The following is a 15,588-nucleotide window of genomic DNA, read 5'->3' on the forward strand; positions in this document are numbered from 1 at the left end:
GAATCTGTCCCAGCAAGTAATGGTCATCAATACACAAATGCAAACGACCTATAATAGATCCACAACACATCAACGGAATGAAAGCCACCGTATATACATTAAGCGGGTTCAGAACGGGCCCACCAGCGATCAAAGGGCCTAGAACATAACAACAAATTCAGTTATCTGAGGTGCTTGCGATAAAGTGGGACCCACATTTCAGCTTATTCAATCCGCGTATTGTCCTTGAGCGTTCTTGTCATTTGATGTAGAGCGCGGATAATTTCATGGCCAAGATGGACCAAAAAAGGCCCGATCAGATACAGAAATGATCTGAACCGTCAGAACTTAAAACGGACATATCTCGCAAACCAGAAGGAGCCAAATAGTACACTTATTTATAGTAAGTTGCAAATTATATTGCAAATTATAGGAGTTTTAGTTGTACTTTAATTCTAAAATTTCTTCCATTGCTTAGTATCCCTACTTAAAGGGTTGTGTACTCCTTTATTTCATTCATCAATCGATTTCGAATTTTATAAAAGTTCCATCCTTCCCATCATCTGAGCAAAAATCATACTTCAAACCGACAACTAGTTAATATACAATAATTTAATTGATGAGGTAGCTTAATGGAAACTTAATTTTAAAAGTTCTTGGAATGTAAATTAAATAAGTACTATTTTGTAAAATTCTCTCATATTTATGATGGTTGCCCATTGGGCTTAAAATGGGCTACGCCCAGTAATTAACCTACTTACATTTTTATTCAATTTACTACATCACTTATTAAATAATACACGAATCTCATCTACTCTACATTTCTTAAATCTGATTTTTTCAGACATCAACCTGTGGCGAAAGTTTTGTAGTCGGGACATATTGCTGAAGCACCAACACGGACGCCATTGTAGAGAACTCCGACGACGCAAGGAAACACCCAACCGGACCTAGTTCAGGACAGTCAGTCCTGTCTGTTAGGGGAGCGACATGTGGAATCCTTCCCACCAGGAAGAGATTGTACCGGTTCATTGTCTCAAGAATCGCTACAATGTCTTCCTTACTTCCTACTTCCTTCTCCTCATAAGATATCGATTCATTCCCTGCAGTGGTCAGGAACTTTAAAATACACTCCTCGTCTGCCATTCTCTCGTCTGCTTCTATGTTAATGCTGATGTTATCATCGTTGCTGCCCATCAGTGACTTCCCAGCCTCAGCCACAAATCTGAGGACGGTGAGCTGGATCCCCGGGTGTTCGGCGATGCGGGCTCCATAGGCGAGGACCTCATGATCGTCACGACCACCGAAGAAGAGGGCGACTACATTGAAGGAGACATCACTGGCAGAAATCTGGGTGGTGCCGCCTAGGCCACGGTCAATGAGAATCCCGACAGAGCATGGGGCGTGGTGTAGAACATTCTGGTTAACATGGTGAAAGTCATGTCTGAGGGATTCCATGGTTCCGTCGAGGCGTTGGTGCTTATGGAATGGGAGGAGGATGATGGCGGCTCGCTTCTGTTCAGCACTGGTGCAGATGTCCTCATGGATAGAGGAGAGGTGGGAGATGGCAGTCATGGGGCGGATGGTAACGTGACTGAGCTGCTGGTAGGTATCGAAGCCGATGACCATGTGGTTGGTGTTGGGACGCTCCTTGTTCCAGAAAGGGAGGCCGTTGCGGCGGGTTTTGTGGACTATGGAGATGGCGGAGGAGCGCTCGGAGAGCTCCATGAGGTGCATTGCGTAGATGATGATGCTGTGGTGTCGGGTTCCGCGAGATGACTCGAGGAGATTGATGATGGTGGGGATGTTGCGAGTGCTGTGGAAGCAGGCCAGGATCCGAAGTTCCGTGTCGGGGTTGTTTTGCTGGATGGTGCGGTGGTGGTAGGGAGAGGTGCGCCTCGCTGGCTTGTATAAGGCCGTTACAATGGGTGTGGTGATGAATGTGGTGAAGAGCGCCATCAGGACTAAGATAGCAAATGCCTGGTCATTCAACACCTGAAATAGAGACAGAGCGAGTGAGCCGGGTCATTACAGTGAGTTTGATCATTGGTGTGTAATTGCCGAGTTGAACAGGTGAGTCAGATTATGGAATAAGAGTCTAAAAGGTTGATAAAGAAATTTCCAAAAAGAAAATAAGGTAAATGCGCCATTTCATTCCTAAATCCTATGGACGGGATCGCAGCTAATCAGTGTTTCCTATTTTATCCCATTTGTAACAGACTCCTATGTTAGTTCTGCATCAGTTAAAAAATGGTGGTGACTCATCATGTACCGCTATAGACCATCCAAATTATGGATCTTATTGTAGATGGAGCACATCTCTAAAATTAATTAAACAGATCAAGGATTCTCAACCAGTCATATGTAGGGGTGTGCACGGAACCAGTGGAACCAGTAAACCAGACCAGAACCGACCAGACCGCACGAATTGGTCTGGTTCTGAAGTCTTTCAAGAACCATGCAATTGGACTTTATTCTAAAAAAGTCATTCAATTAGGCTGAATTATAAAAATAAATCATGCAATTGGACTGGATTATAAAAAGCCCATAACTGTGGAACCGAATCGGACCTAATTGGTTTTTTTTACTGTCGGGTTCCATTCAGTTCCAGGGTGCAAACGGTCCAGTTCTAGTTCTAGTTCTAGTTTTCCTGAAACTGTTAGGAACGGTTCGGTTCAGATTTCACACCAGAAACGGAACCGTGTGCACCCCTAGTCAAATGTTATTAACTGGTCCAGGTGGTTAATATTATCTATTAACTGCAATTACATGTATGCATTCGAAGAGTCGACACCATTCTCGGATGGGGCAAAAGTAATAGAGAAGTCCTTATCGGAGAAGGATAGTGATGAATGGTACATAGCCACTAAAATTCTACACGTCATGAAAGTAAATCAAGATGAACAGGTTAAAATATCAATGACTCAAGCATGGCCGAAAACTGAAATTGGTTGCTACAAACTTACTTTTCGGTCCTTGCCGATATTGAGAACGATAAGCTCCACAAGCCCTTTGGAATTCATGAGAAAACCTAGCGCAAGCGCCTCCCTGTACGGCACCTTGAATGCCAATGACACCAGCACTGTCCCAACGATCTTCCCAAAACAAGCCGTCGATATGACAAGCACCAGCAACCCCCACGACTGGACCCCACTTATGGTTGTTATATTAGTCTTCAGACCGCTTGAGACGAAGTAGAGCGGCAGGAAGAGGCCCGAAACAAGATCTTCGATCTTCTCTATCAGAATTCCCGCAAACGGCCCGTCCTTGGGCACCATGATCCCGACAATGAATGCACCGAAGAGAGCATGGATGCCAATCGTGTCAGTGACGAAGCTAGCGGCGAGCACGACCGACAGCGTTGCGCATATGTAGACCTCCTTGATGGGTTCCCCATCCGGCGATCGTCTTGCCATGAATTCTAGTGCTGGGCGAATGATAAAGATGGCGAATGCAACGAACGCAAGGCCAGTGAGGAGTACCCATAAGGAGACTAGAGGAGAGCTGTGGGTGCCCGAGAGGGCGATGGCGAGGGCGAGGAGGATCCATGCCGCAACGTCATTGATAGCAGCTGCGGACATGGCCATCCGGCCGACGTCGGTGGTGAGGAGCTTGAGCTCGGCGAGGATGCGGGCAAGGACTGGGAATGCAGTGATGGAGAGCGCGACGCCCATGAAGACTAGGAAAGGGCCGGCGTTGACGCCTTTGGAGATGGTACGACGGAGGACAACGGAGGTGCCGATGCCCATTACGAAGGGGAGGGTGATGCCGGCGACAGCGATGCCGAGGGCCTTCTTACCAGTCCGGCGGATGGCGTGGATGTCGAGCTCGAGGCCGACGAGGAAGAGGAAGAAGAGAAGGCCGATGTTGGCGAGGGTGTCCAGCACAGTCAGGCTGCGGGTCGGGAAGACCGTGTGTAGGAACCGCTCGCTGCGGCCTAGTGCTGATGGGCCCAGCAGTATCCCGCCCTGCGTATATTAGCCCACGTACTTCAGATAAAATTTTCTTTTTTTAACACCCAAAACATTCCTAGCATGCTTGGTCCAAAAGAAGGCGGACCCTAAATTCATGTAACTTTTGATCTGGGTCTCCTAACGAGGCATAACCTAACCTATCAATTTAACCGACTCACTTCGCATCTACCCGTATCATCAGAAAATTTTAATGCGCACTTTTATCTTAAAAACAAAATTTTAAGAAAAAGTTATTATTTTTAGTAATTTTTTTAATTTTTATATTAACTTTCTAGTAAAAATAAAATAAATTTTCATTTTTAGAAATTAAATTTTAAAAGAATTTTACTAGAATTAGGATTTTTATTAGAAATAAAATCACACACGGGTGAAATGTGAAGGTGTAGAATCAAACTACAACTAAAACTCTTGTAAATCATAACTTCCTATAAATAGTTATAGAATGATTTCAATCAAACTACAACTAAAACTCTCGTGAATTGGACTTCTTACAAATAGTTATAGACGGTCATGATTTCAATCAAACTACAACTAAAACTCTGGTGAATTGGACTTCTTACAGATAGTTATAAACGGTCATGATTTCAATCAAACTACATCTATAACTCTCGTGAATTGGACTTCTTATATATAAATAGTTATAGCGTTAAGTGTCCTATTTGGCTCAACTGGCGTAACTCATTTCGATTTGAGAGATATGCCCATTTTAAGAAGGTTTTGGCAATCCGGATCACTACTACCGCCAACCAGGTCTTTTCTAGCCGATCTTAGCCATGAAATTGTCCTCGACCTGCACTACATCAAAGGGCTAGCTTTACGTTTTCTATTAGTGGTGGAGGGATTTTTGGCCATGTTGTTAGCTTCTTAACAATTTTCTTAATTAGTTTCTTTTATTCAATCTAATTAAGCCAAGGGATTAAAATAGAATTTCAAAGATGTTAACAGAGATATGAAAAGATTCTACTGAAATCAGGAAATACTCTTGAAATTGAAGGAATTTTAAAAAAAAAAAAAAAAAAAAAAAAAAAATGTATAAAAGAGAGAGAGAGAGAGTTACAATGATCTCAGCAATGACTCTGGGCTGCCTAAAAGGCTTTAAGAAGAAAGCCAACGTCCTTGTTAAAACGACCACCAAACAGATCTGTATGATCACTAACGGCAGTGAATAATCCAGTGGATTATCGCCTTGCCATGAACCATTTGACGTTGGCTTCATCGGCGGCGGGCACACATTCGTTGTGTTCGTCTCCATTTTTAGAGAGAGAGAGAGAGTCTTCAAGGGATATTTTGTGAGTGAGTCCTGTGCTAATAACCAGATGCAATATATATGCTATTGAAGAGGTCAGAAAAACTTCCGATCTCTAAATTTAGAGGCTTATTCTCTGTAGCCCACTCAGTTGCCGTGAGTAACTAGAATACGCCGAGTTTTACGACTGATAATGCCACTGCCGTATTATGAGAGAAAAAAATATACCGTGGGGTCCAATGTGATGTTTGTGAGAAATCCACTCCGTCTATCTGTTTTTTCAGATGATATTAGGATATGGTTTTAAAAATGAGGTAGATCCAAAACTCAAGCGAACCGCACCATGAAAACGTTGGTAGGATAATGCCTACCGTTGAAACCTCCTTGAGGTACACCGTGATGTTTATATGCCATCCATGCCGTTCATAAGGTCATTCCTACTTGGAAAAACTGAAAAAAAATATATATTAGCCTGATGCAAAACTTATGTGGCCTTACGAATGTGTCAACAGTGGACGTTCAATCATCACTGTTTTGTGTCAAGCGGTACACTTGAGTTTTGAATCTGCCTTATTTTTGGGCCCAAGACCTAAAATCATCTGGAAAAACGGATGGACGGTGTGGATTTCTCATAAATATCATGGTATCCCCACCTAGCTTCCGTCACAGGAAGTTCTGCGTACCGTGGGACTCTTTCCCTATTGGACGGGGACGGTTATCTTTTGAAAAAAAATCGTGAGCGGATTAGCTGGTACCCGGGTAACAGCTCAGTGGTTGTTACAGTCGGTATTGGGCCCACGTTGATGAATTTGTTTCATATCCACGCCGTCCACCTGTTTTTTGTTCTAATTTAATTCAGTTATCCAAAAAATTAAGAAGATTCAAATCTCGGTTAGACAACACCATTGAAAAAGGTGTTAAAGACCATTAAAATTTTTTTAGGCCACAAAAGTTTTGGATCGAGATAATATTTGTATTTTCCCTTCATCCATTTCTAATTTAACTTATCTATGGGTTGGATGAAAAATAAACATTATGGAACTTCTTAAAGTGGGGCCTTGGAAAGTTTTTAATGGTAAACGTTCAATAATCATGTTTCTAGTGGTGTGGTGCATTTGAGATTTGGATATACTAACTTTTTTGGGACTGCCTTCTAAAATGGGCTGAAAAACGAATGGACGGAGTGGATAAAAAACATATTATCAAGGTGGGCCCTACGGTAGGGGTAACAACCACTTAGCATATACCCAGGTAAAGAAACACCTAATCTGCGCCCAAAAAATTCATTTCACGCCCCCACTCGTTCCGCCGATTTTCAGGTTGTCACGATATTTTCCGGAATGATGCCCGATCAGGGCGTGGACCATCGAATAGATGGTGTCAGTTGATCTTACGTGTACGCATTCTTTCATGAGCATCACATCGTATGAAAAACGGCTTATTGGGTGTTATCATCACCTTACGGCCCACCTAGATGATTTGTCACATATCGACTCCGTCCATTTGTTTTTCCACCTCATTTTAGGATGCCATCCCAAAAATTAAGCATATTCAAATCTCAAGTAGACCACGTGACAAGAAACAATGATAATTGAATAACCACATTTAAAACCTTCCCGAGGCTCTTGTTTTCTATCCAATCTCTTAATAAGGTCAACCAAAGCTCGATGAATGAAAACTACAAAAATTTACTTCATACAAAGCTTGTGTCCCAAAAAAAAATTTTGATGGTTATTCACTACTTTTTTGCAATGGGCAAGGTTGGATATGAAACAAATTCATCAAAGTAACAATGATTATACGCCATAAAATGCCTTGGTTTTTTAAGGTCAAGTCCCATGTTTGGAATCAAATTCTTCCCTTAGAAAGTACTCTATATTAAATGAAGTCTTCTTTGGTAGACCATAGAATTATAATTAAAGAGCCACATTTTATAATCGATGTACATCACCTATATACATATACAGCTGAAATGTCATATGTAAATGACACATATGAATAGATGGTGTGGATAAAACATGTGCATCAACATAGGGCTTAATTTAACATTCTTTTATCGTGCATACCCTTTCGCAACCAATTTTACCTTGTATTTATTCAGTTTCTTCTTATAAATCCACTTACTGTCAATTACTTTACAGCCACTGGAAGCTTCACCAGCTTCCATGTCTCATTCTTATACAAGTAATTTATATTGTCGTATATGTTCGCTATCCACTTCTCAATATCAGAATCATCTAACGCTTTTTGAAAGGTGAACAGATTTCCTTCATCCGTAATAAGGATAAATGAAACATTCGAATTATTCTTATATATAACTAGCAATCTGTGATCTCTTGGCGGATTTCTTATAAGATGTGGCTATTCCACCTAGGGTTGTATACTAACCAGGCTAGCCCAGTTAACTCGCTTGACTCGACCCGACCCGGAACTGAGTTCGGTCCGGGACGAGTCATTTTCTTCAACTTGAAACTGAGTTCGGGCCAAATTCGAACAGGTCCCAGTTCGGCCCGACTCGGTCTGAAACCCGACCCAACTTGGCCCGACCCGACCTGACTCGGCCGTTTACATATACATTTTAACCATTCATTTGATAGCTGCTGATTGGATAGCCTGGATAGTTTGACATGTTTATGCACTGTCCACAATGAGACGTATAACTTGAACGGCCTAGATTCACCCAAATACAAAAAGGAATTCTAATGTCCTGACTAGTTAGATTTTTTGTAGAGTTTATAATTCAACTATCTAAACCGTTGATCGAGAGGGCCTTGTAATGGGACACGGATTACCTGCCAAAGCCCTTCCCATGAACTTGTTGTAAGGTCCGAAACTGGCACGAATTCAGCCCGAACTCGCCCAATTGCTGACCGGGCCGAGTTCAGGCTGGACATGTTGGCCCGGTGACCAGGCCGGGCCGGGTTGAGCCCAGTTCAACTCGGTTCGGCCCAATGTACACCCCTAATTCCACTTATTCCTGTATCTTTGTATGCGGCTTAAGCTCTACCATATATCTTCTTTTTCAATCTCGACATTAATGAACGCTGATTTCTCCAGTTCCTTGCGTTCGTCATTGTGAAACAATAAATCTTCATCAAACATGACATCTTGGTTAATTATGATCTTTCGTGTGACTCGGTCATACAGCATGTACCATTTCACACCATCACCATAGCCCGTGAAAATACACTTCTTCCCTTTGGTCTAGCGTATCCCTCTTAACCAATGGTGCATTAAAGTAGGCGTCACAACCAAATACCCACAACTGTGAGTAGTATACTTCATGACCACCCCACACTTATTCAGGAATCTTGCAGTCTATCAATGTGTAAATGGAGACCAATTAACATGTATCAAGCCATATTAATTATCTCCATTCATAACTCATTGCCCAATCCAGCAATACTCAACATGCTTCTGGATCTATTTAAAAGAGTGTGATTCATCCGTTCTACCACTTCATTATGCTCGAGAGTATGTCTCATTGTATTGCGCATTACAATACCCTCATTTTTACAAAACTGATGAATTCATTTGAAGTGAATTGACCTCCGTTATTAGTCATTAACACCTTCAGTTTCTATCATATCTGCATTTCAATCATCATCTTCCACACTTTAAACATAGTGAGAACATTAGATTTAATTTTTAGAAAATAAATTGACGCCTGGAAGGACGTGAGGTCGAGCACCGTCTTCCTCAAGAGGATAACTATTCCGAATCCACGGAACTTCTCTGGACTCCTCACAAAGACTTCTCGAATCCACGAGGAAAAAAAAAAGCAGAAAATAGAAATAAATTCTAATAAATTGAAAATTGATTAATGAATTATTGATAATTGTCTAATGTGTCTCCTTACACCATTAATAATAAAAAAAAAAAACTAAAATTCGTAATTACCAAAAATAGCAAAATTCTAACTCTAATAAAAATTTTAATTCTAATAAAACTCTTCTAAAGCCTAATTTCTAAAAATAAAAATTCTAAATAAACTTTCTCGAGTCCTAGTATAATTAAAAGTTATTTCTAGAAAGGAAAAAAAAAAAAATCTAAAACTCTAAAAATAGAAAAGTATTAAAAATTCGGAATTACTAAAAATAATATTTTTTTCTCCCTAAATATTCGTTTTTGAGCTGAAAGCATGCATTTTCTGACGAAACGGATAGATACGACCCACATAGTGGGTCAATTCACCTCGGATGGCCCATTTCAGTAAAGATTGATAGGTTGTGTGCCCCGTAACGATACCTGGATCAAAAGTTACAGTCAATTTATGGTCCACCTTCTTTTGGCCCAACCTTACTAGGAAAGTATCTGTGATATGTTCTACATCATAAATCCACACTTTCATGAAGTAGTCATCAATGAATGAAACAAAATATGATAATCCCTCAACAGAAACAACAGGCAACAAGCCCCTTATATTTTAATGCACATACTCTGGCACACTTTTACAAGCATGCTTTCTAAATTTAAAAGTTAGCCTTCACTGTTATAATATATAGAATGCTCACATATACTAAGTTTAATACTTTTAAAAATAAAAATTAAGCAACGATTAGAAAGTACCTTCATGTTGCGGTCGCTCATGTGGTCTAGGCATGCATGTCACAATCATGCCGATGTGGATTCCGCTGCAGACATTTTAGCCCCACCCATTTCAGTATTTCTGATCAATTTGTATATATTACTAGTTTGTTGTACTTTCATCACAAAAAGTGCCCCTTTCGAAACTTTAAGAACCATATCACAACCAGTGAACTTACAACCAAATGCCTCAGGAGCCCCTAGATATATCAAATTTTTCCTAAGGTCCAGAATGTGTCGAACATCTGTTAGAATATGCTTCACCCTATCAAACATTTTGATGCGCATTGAACCGATTCCAATGACTTTATATATAATGTGATTCCCTATAAAAACTTGTCCACCATTGTACTCATTATATGTGGTGAACCAATCCTTATGAAAAGTCACGTGATATGAGGTCCCTGAATACAAAATCTAATCATTATTAAGGTAATAAGATTTGAATGTGGTTAAGACATTACCACTATCCACCTTCTCACATGATTACACTATGTTGGCCTATTTTGTCGCATTCTCTAACTTTTCTCCATTTTAAGCCTTAGTATTCCTGTAGTCATTCTTAATATGGCCTGTCATCCTACAGTTCCAACACTTCATCTTATCATTCCCTTTCGCTTTAGATTACGATCGAGAATTGCCCTTCTCCCTTTCTTCGTAAGGACATCTTCTCTCCATTGCAAATTCATTTAAAATTTCTCTCTTCTTTGGATTTCCTTCTATGTTCTTTTTGGGAAGATTAGTTCAAGTATTCTTAAGTTTGTGTGGCTGTAATCGAGAGTACACCAGATTTAAGCCTTTCATCTTGAATGATAGTTGTTACATCATAGGGGCAGACTTACTGAGACCTAGTGTATCAGGGATTGTCATCATATGAAGAAAAATCTATCTTTAAAACAACGATAATAACGTGCCTCAGCTCTCCAAATTTTTTTAATTATTATTTCTAATTTAATATTTTAATTTTAATTTTTTTTACTATATATCTATATTTTAGAACCAACTAGACCAACCTTTTGGATAGCCACAATGCCTACGCCTGCTAATTAATTGTAACTACTAAGGTATAACCCACCTGCCCACCTGGATGGTCTGGTTTTTTACATGTGAAACAACTATATATATGCAGCAGCTGTTTGTGAAATTTTACAATAGATCCTTTTCTTTCCATTGCACATGATGGATTTGAAGCCATGCAAAATAATAGCAGCACCATATGAAGATCACATTGTTTGAAAATCAGGCCCATAAACTCATCTAATGAGATAGTGTTTAAATTAATCAATAGTCAATAGTATGACTTATTTTTCAGGTGAGATCAAACTAACAGATGGTTTGGGTCGATTTTCATGCCAGGTGACCTCCATTTTGAGGCCCACCTCCTGCAAGGATTGGATTTCCTAGTAATGTGATACATTGGTGGTAAAGAAGAGACTGTATGTGAAATTTCATGTACAGACGCTGCAGGTGTTCATTTCCCACGCCCAAGGCTCCAAGTTCAGGCTCCATAAACCTTTTTATATATATTTCGGTGTAGAGAAAAAAAAACAGAGTCATGGCCTACAAATGGTCTACCGGTGCCTGCTAATTTTGAACAATTTTACCATTACTAACATAATTCACTACTTGGATATGGGTCTGGAAAGTTAAATGGGTAGCAGCTCAGGCATCCTCCCACCCACGTAAGTTATCAACGTGCCGGACCAGTGCCTCCAAAACCAGAAACAAATTACCCATTAATATAATGTATGTAATCTGGGCTGGCTTGGCTTACCATTGCCCTTATTTCCATCTTAAAAATGAGCAGGGCCGTTGATGTAGAGCGGGTCGCGGACACTTTCATTTCCAAGATGGATCAGAGAAGGCCTGATCAGAGGCAGAAGTCATCAAGACCGTCAGAACCTTAAAACAGGCATATCTCGCAAACCGGAATGAATTACTTGATGTACCATATATGATTTTGGTATAGAATGAGCTACTTTAGCTAACCAACCCGGCTATGTCGGGTTGCCACGCTGAATTTACGAGATTCCATAATATTGACAGCCGAATTCCATGTTTAATTCCTTTTTTACTCTAAACAGTAAGTTTTAATTTGATTATAACTCTTCATCCATTGGGCTTTAAGAGTTGCGCTCAACATGAAAAGTGTTTAGAAAAATTAAGAGAATAACGTGGTTAAGCCACATAATCAACCTCATCACATTCATCGCTGCGTCAGCCGTACTAGGTCAGGTTTGGTTAGACAAGTGCGACCCATTTACAACTAAATGGGTCAAAGGCAGGTTGGTTTGGGCTCGATGGATTTTAATGGGAACTTGGGTCCATTTAGTAAATGGGTTTGAGTTGGGCTTACCCCGACCCAACTTGAACTCCGAATTGCAACCCTTAAATTATGGTAACTTATCATTGGGAAGAGAAAGATGAGGTACTAAGCCCAGCTTTGTAATCGGGGCCATTCATCTGCTGGGTATTAATGGGAAGGGTGCCCTGGACATAACCACAAGACTTTTGGAGGACTGCAAAATGCGAACCAACAAAATTGTTTAAAAAAAAAAAAAAAAGTCCAGCCATTGATTGAAATTCAACAGGCCAAAGTACACCAAGGGGAGCCCATGATCATTTAACAGTCACTGTTTTTCTAGGACCATCATCTACCAGTACACGACCATTCAATTCAGGATCATCCTATCAGTGTGATTTGCCTAGTGATATGACAATAGTGAATTGAAGAAATAGACAGTCTAGATTGATGATTATATGGTCGCCAGACCATCTAATCAATTAGTTGTACCATCAGCTTATGAGATCAAGCATCATTGCAGTCATAAGAGGGAGATTTTCAATCATTTTACCATAAACCATTAAGAAGAAATGCTCACACACAACTACTTGTAAATTTAACTAAGTTGGTATGTGGGGCCATTATGGTGTTTGTATGACATCTCACCTGCATAACAAGATTGTCCTACCATGAAACAAGACACTGCAAATGTCAGGTGGATTCAACTACTAAGTGGGGCACACCATGTAAAAAAACATTTAAAAAAATGAACAACCATCCAAAAAACTATCAAACAGGGCACAACATAGGAGAAATTGAACAACTGCCTAAAGAACTCTATATTCACGTGTAGGAGTGCACACCGTTCAGTTCAGTTTGGTCCTGGGGTGAAATCAGAACTGAACCATTCCCGACGGTTTTAGGAAAACTAGAACCAGAACTAAACCGTTCGTACCTTACAACCGAATTGGAACCCGACCGTAAAAAATCGATTCGGTTTCAGTTTAGTTTTACAGTTATAGGATTTTTATAATCCAACCCAATTGCAGGGTTTTTTTTTATTTTAATCCAGCCCAGTCTCCTCTATTAAAAATTTTCGTGGATAATATAATTTTGTCATGGTTTGTTTTTATGACCCTCTAGTGTTTCCAAAATGATTTTGCTGTCCATGTATATTCGTGTTGTGATCCATTTGATGAATGGTCTATTTTTTTTTATATATTTTTTTTAAAATACGTTTTAAATATTTATTGACCAAGGGGTCTGGATCCACGTCCAGTTTTAGGGTCCGATTCGGTTCTACAGAACCCCAAACCAAGAACTGAACCAGATTAACTGATTTTTTAAAAAAAAAAATCGGAACCAGTACACTTCAGAACCGAACCAAACCATGAAGTTTGGTCAGCTCCAATCCAATTTACCGATTCTATCAGTTCATAGGCACCCCTATTCGCGTGGGGCAGATCCAATAGTTAGATTTTTCTATGGTTGAAAGTTAGAAGAAGACTTTAGACGAATTTGATGGAGAACATTTGTTTTTATTTAATTTTTAATAACAAGCTTTGCAATTATTGGTGATTTATTTAGAATATCCAAGTAATGGGAAATTAAAAAAGCCTGCCTGAAAGCGACAGCGTGTAGATATCTTTTGAGTTGGGTTGAACACTTAAATCACACACACAGTATTAGTACCACCACTAAGCTAGCTATTGTAGGGCCCTTGTAGTGTGTTCGTGACATCAAACCCATTCAACGGGTGCCTAGCACAATAATATGAAGATTTATACAATATCAGGCCAATCCAACCATCAGGTGTGCCACACCATAGGCATAATGTTGAATTAGATAAGAAATCTCCAAATTCAAGTGTTGGGATCCACCTGATGATTAAATTAGAATGAGGTTTTCAAGATCCCATGATCATGGCGGTCAACCTATGAGACAGATTGGATGCGATGCACACATGACATCGGCCCCACCACTTGAATATATATGATGTTTTTTGGGCAGTTGTGGATTGTTTTTTTATGGTGTGGCCCACCTGTCTTGCGGATTATCCTGATTTTTGTGATGGGTAAGAATTATGTAGTGTTACACCTGTTGGACGAGTCAGATTCATACACACACAGTAGGCCCACAATAGCTATTCACCACTACTAGTGGTGGAATTGGGACGGGTATCATGTCAGCGTGGAATGGTCTTCCATGAAAACCGCTTGCAGAGAACAAAATCGAATTGGACACCACTTCCGACATCTATCATCTTCAAAATGGAAAACCCTCGTGTATAACTCCCCTCGCAGCCACTCGGGTCACTTTCTCTAATATGGAAAACGGTTCAAAATGCATGAATCCACCCGTCCATCGGGTAGACGACTCCTTGTTTGACATTGGTCCCAAAAATTAGGCTGATCCAATGTTCAGTCGGGCCACTCTTAAAATAATACTTAAAACCTTCCATTATAGGCCACCTAGATTTTTGGGAAATTCTTTCATGCCAACAAAGGCACGTCAGATGAATGGAATGGATGGCATGTAAACACCATGGTAGGCCTATATGTGGCACTCCCTAAAAAAAATATGACCTGAGTAGGCACCTAATGGAACAACCCTGGCATGGTTCTTTGAAAGTAGTATTATAGAAGCATGATTAAGTTGGGTCTTAGACAGAAAGATTTAAGAGGTGAAGGCTCTAGTAAAAATGAAATCTTTTAATTTCTTTGTTTTTCTAAAGTGATACTAGAGTTGTACCCGAACCGAGTTAGCTCGGTTAACTCACTCGACTCAACTCGAAAAAGTTCGATTTGACTGGGTTTGAAATTGAGTTCGAGCCGATTCAAGCTAATTTTTGGAGCTTAAAAAAAAATTGAGCCAAGTTCGAGCTTGTTTGAGCTCGAATCTACCCGGATCGAACCTCAACTCAAATTGAATTAGTTTGGTGACTCAATTATTTTGATATTGACATTGCTCACCAAGTGTTCAATGAAATGAGTCAACAAAGTGTTGTTTCGGGTGCATACATTCTCTGCAGAATTGGCTGGTGGTGAGGAAGGTATGATACAAAAAAAAAAAAAATTTACATGATAAAACTACCCTTGTATTTTTATTTTGATATTGCCTATCTAGTGTTTGATGAAATACCTGTAAACTATTGCTGTTGTTTTGCATACCGTGAGAAATTGAAGGTGCACTCCATGTGTTTGAGAAAATGTCGCACAGGCTCGAACTGGCCCGAGCTGTTGACCAAATCGAGTTAAGCTGGCCAGTCAAGCTCGAGGACCGAGTCGAACCAAGTTTGAGCTGGGGTCAACTACTAGCAAAGCCGAGTTGAGCCGATTTGACTCATGTACAGCTCTAAGTGATCCTTGGAGATTAAATGCAAATGCAGGTATATAATGATGGTAATATTAAAAGTGATCGACAAATTTTTTTTCATTTCTTTTCTTTTCTTTTCTTTTCTTAATAAAAAGAAACATTTGGGACTTTGACAATCTGCTATCACATCTCAACACTATCAT

General features: G+C 40.0%; 1 protein-coding gene across 1 annotated transcript; it reads right to left on the reverse strand.

Annotated features, from left to right (window-relative positions):
* Nucleotides 1-694: 694 nt before the first annotated feature.
* On the reverse strand, nt 695-5,250 carry LOC131225721 (cation/H(+) antiporter 19-like). Its single transcript, XM_058221299.1, has 3 exons — nt 5,011-5,250; nt 2,946-3,947; nt 695-1,974 (listed from the first exon to the last, which is right to left on the reverse strand). Exons 1-3 carry the CDS (start codon nt 5,203-5,205, stop codon nt 820-822), a joined length of 2,352 nt encoding a protein of 783 aa, XP_058077282.1. The 5' UTR covers nt 5,206-5,250; the 3' UTR covers nt 695-819.
* Between the last annotated feature and the right edge of the window lie 10,338 nt (nt 5,251-15,588).

Source organism: Magnolia sinica, chromosome 14 (genome assembly GCF_029962835.1).
Source record: "Magnolia sinica isolate HGM2019 chromosome 14, MsV1, whole genome shotgun sequence".
In the NCBI taxonomy this organism is placed as follows: Eukaryota; Viridiplantae; Streptophyta; class Magnoliopsida; order Magnoliales; family Magnoliaceae; genus Magnolia; species Magnolia sinica.

Bases quoted from the DNA above. Each gene is read 5' to 3' on its own strand.
- LOC131225721 (XM_058221299.1), bottom strand. From the start codon at position 5,205: ATGGAGACGAACACAACGAATGTGTGCCCGCCGCCGATGAAGCCAACG. The intron at 3,948-5,010 runs GTAACTCTCTCT...TAATATACGCAG, and splicing joins GAGTCATTGCTGAGATCATT to GGCGGGATACTGCTGGGCCC. The intron at 1,975-2,945 runs GTAAGTTTGTAG...TCTCTATTTCAG, and splicing joins ATATCGGCAAGGACCGAAAA to GTGTTGAATGACCAGGCATT.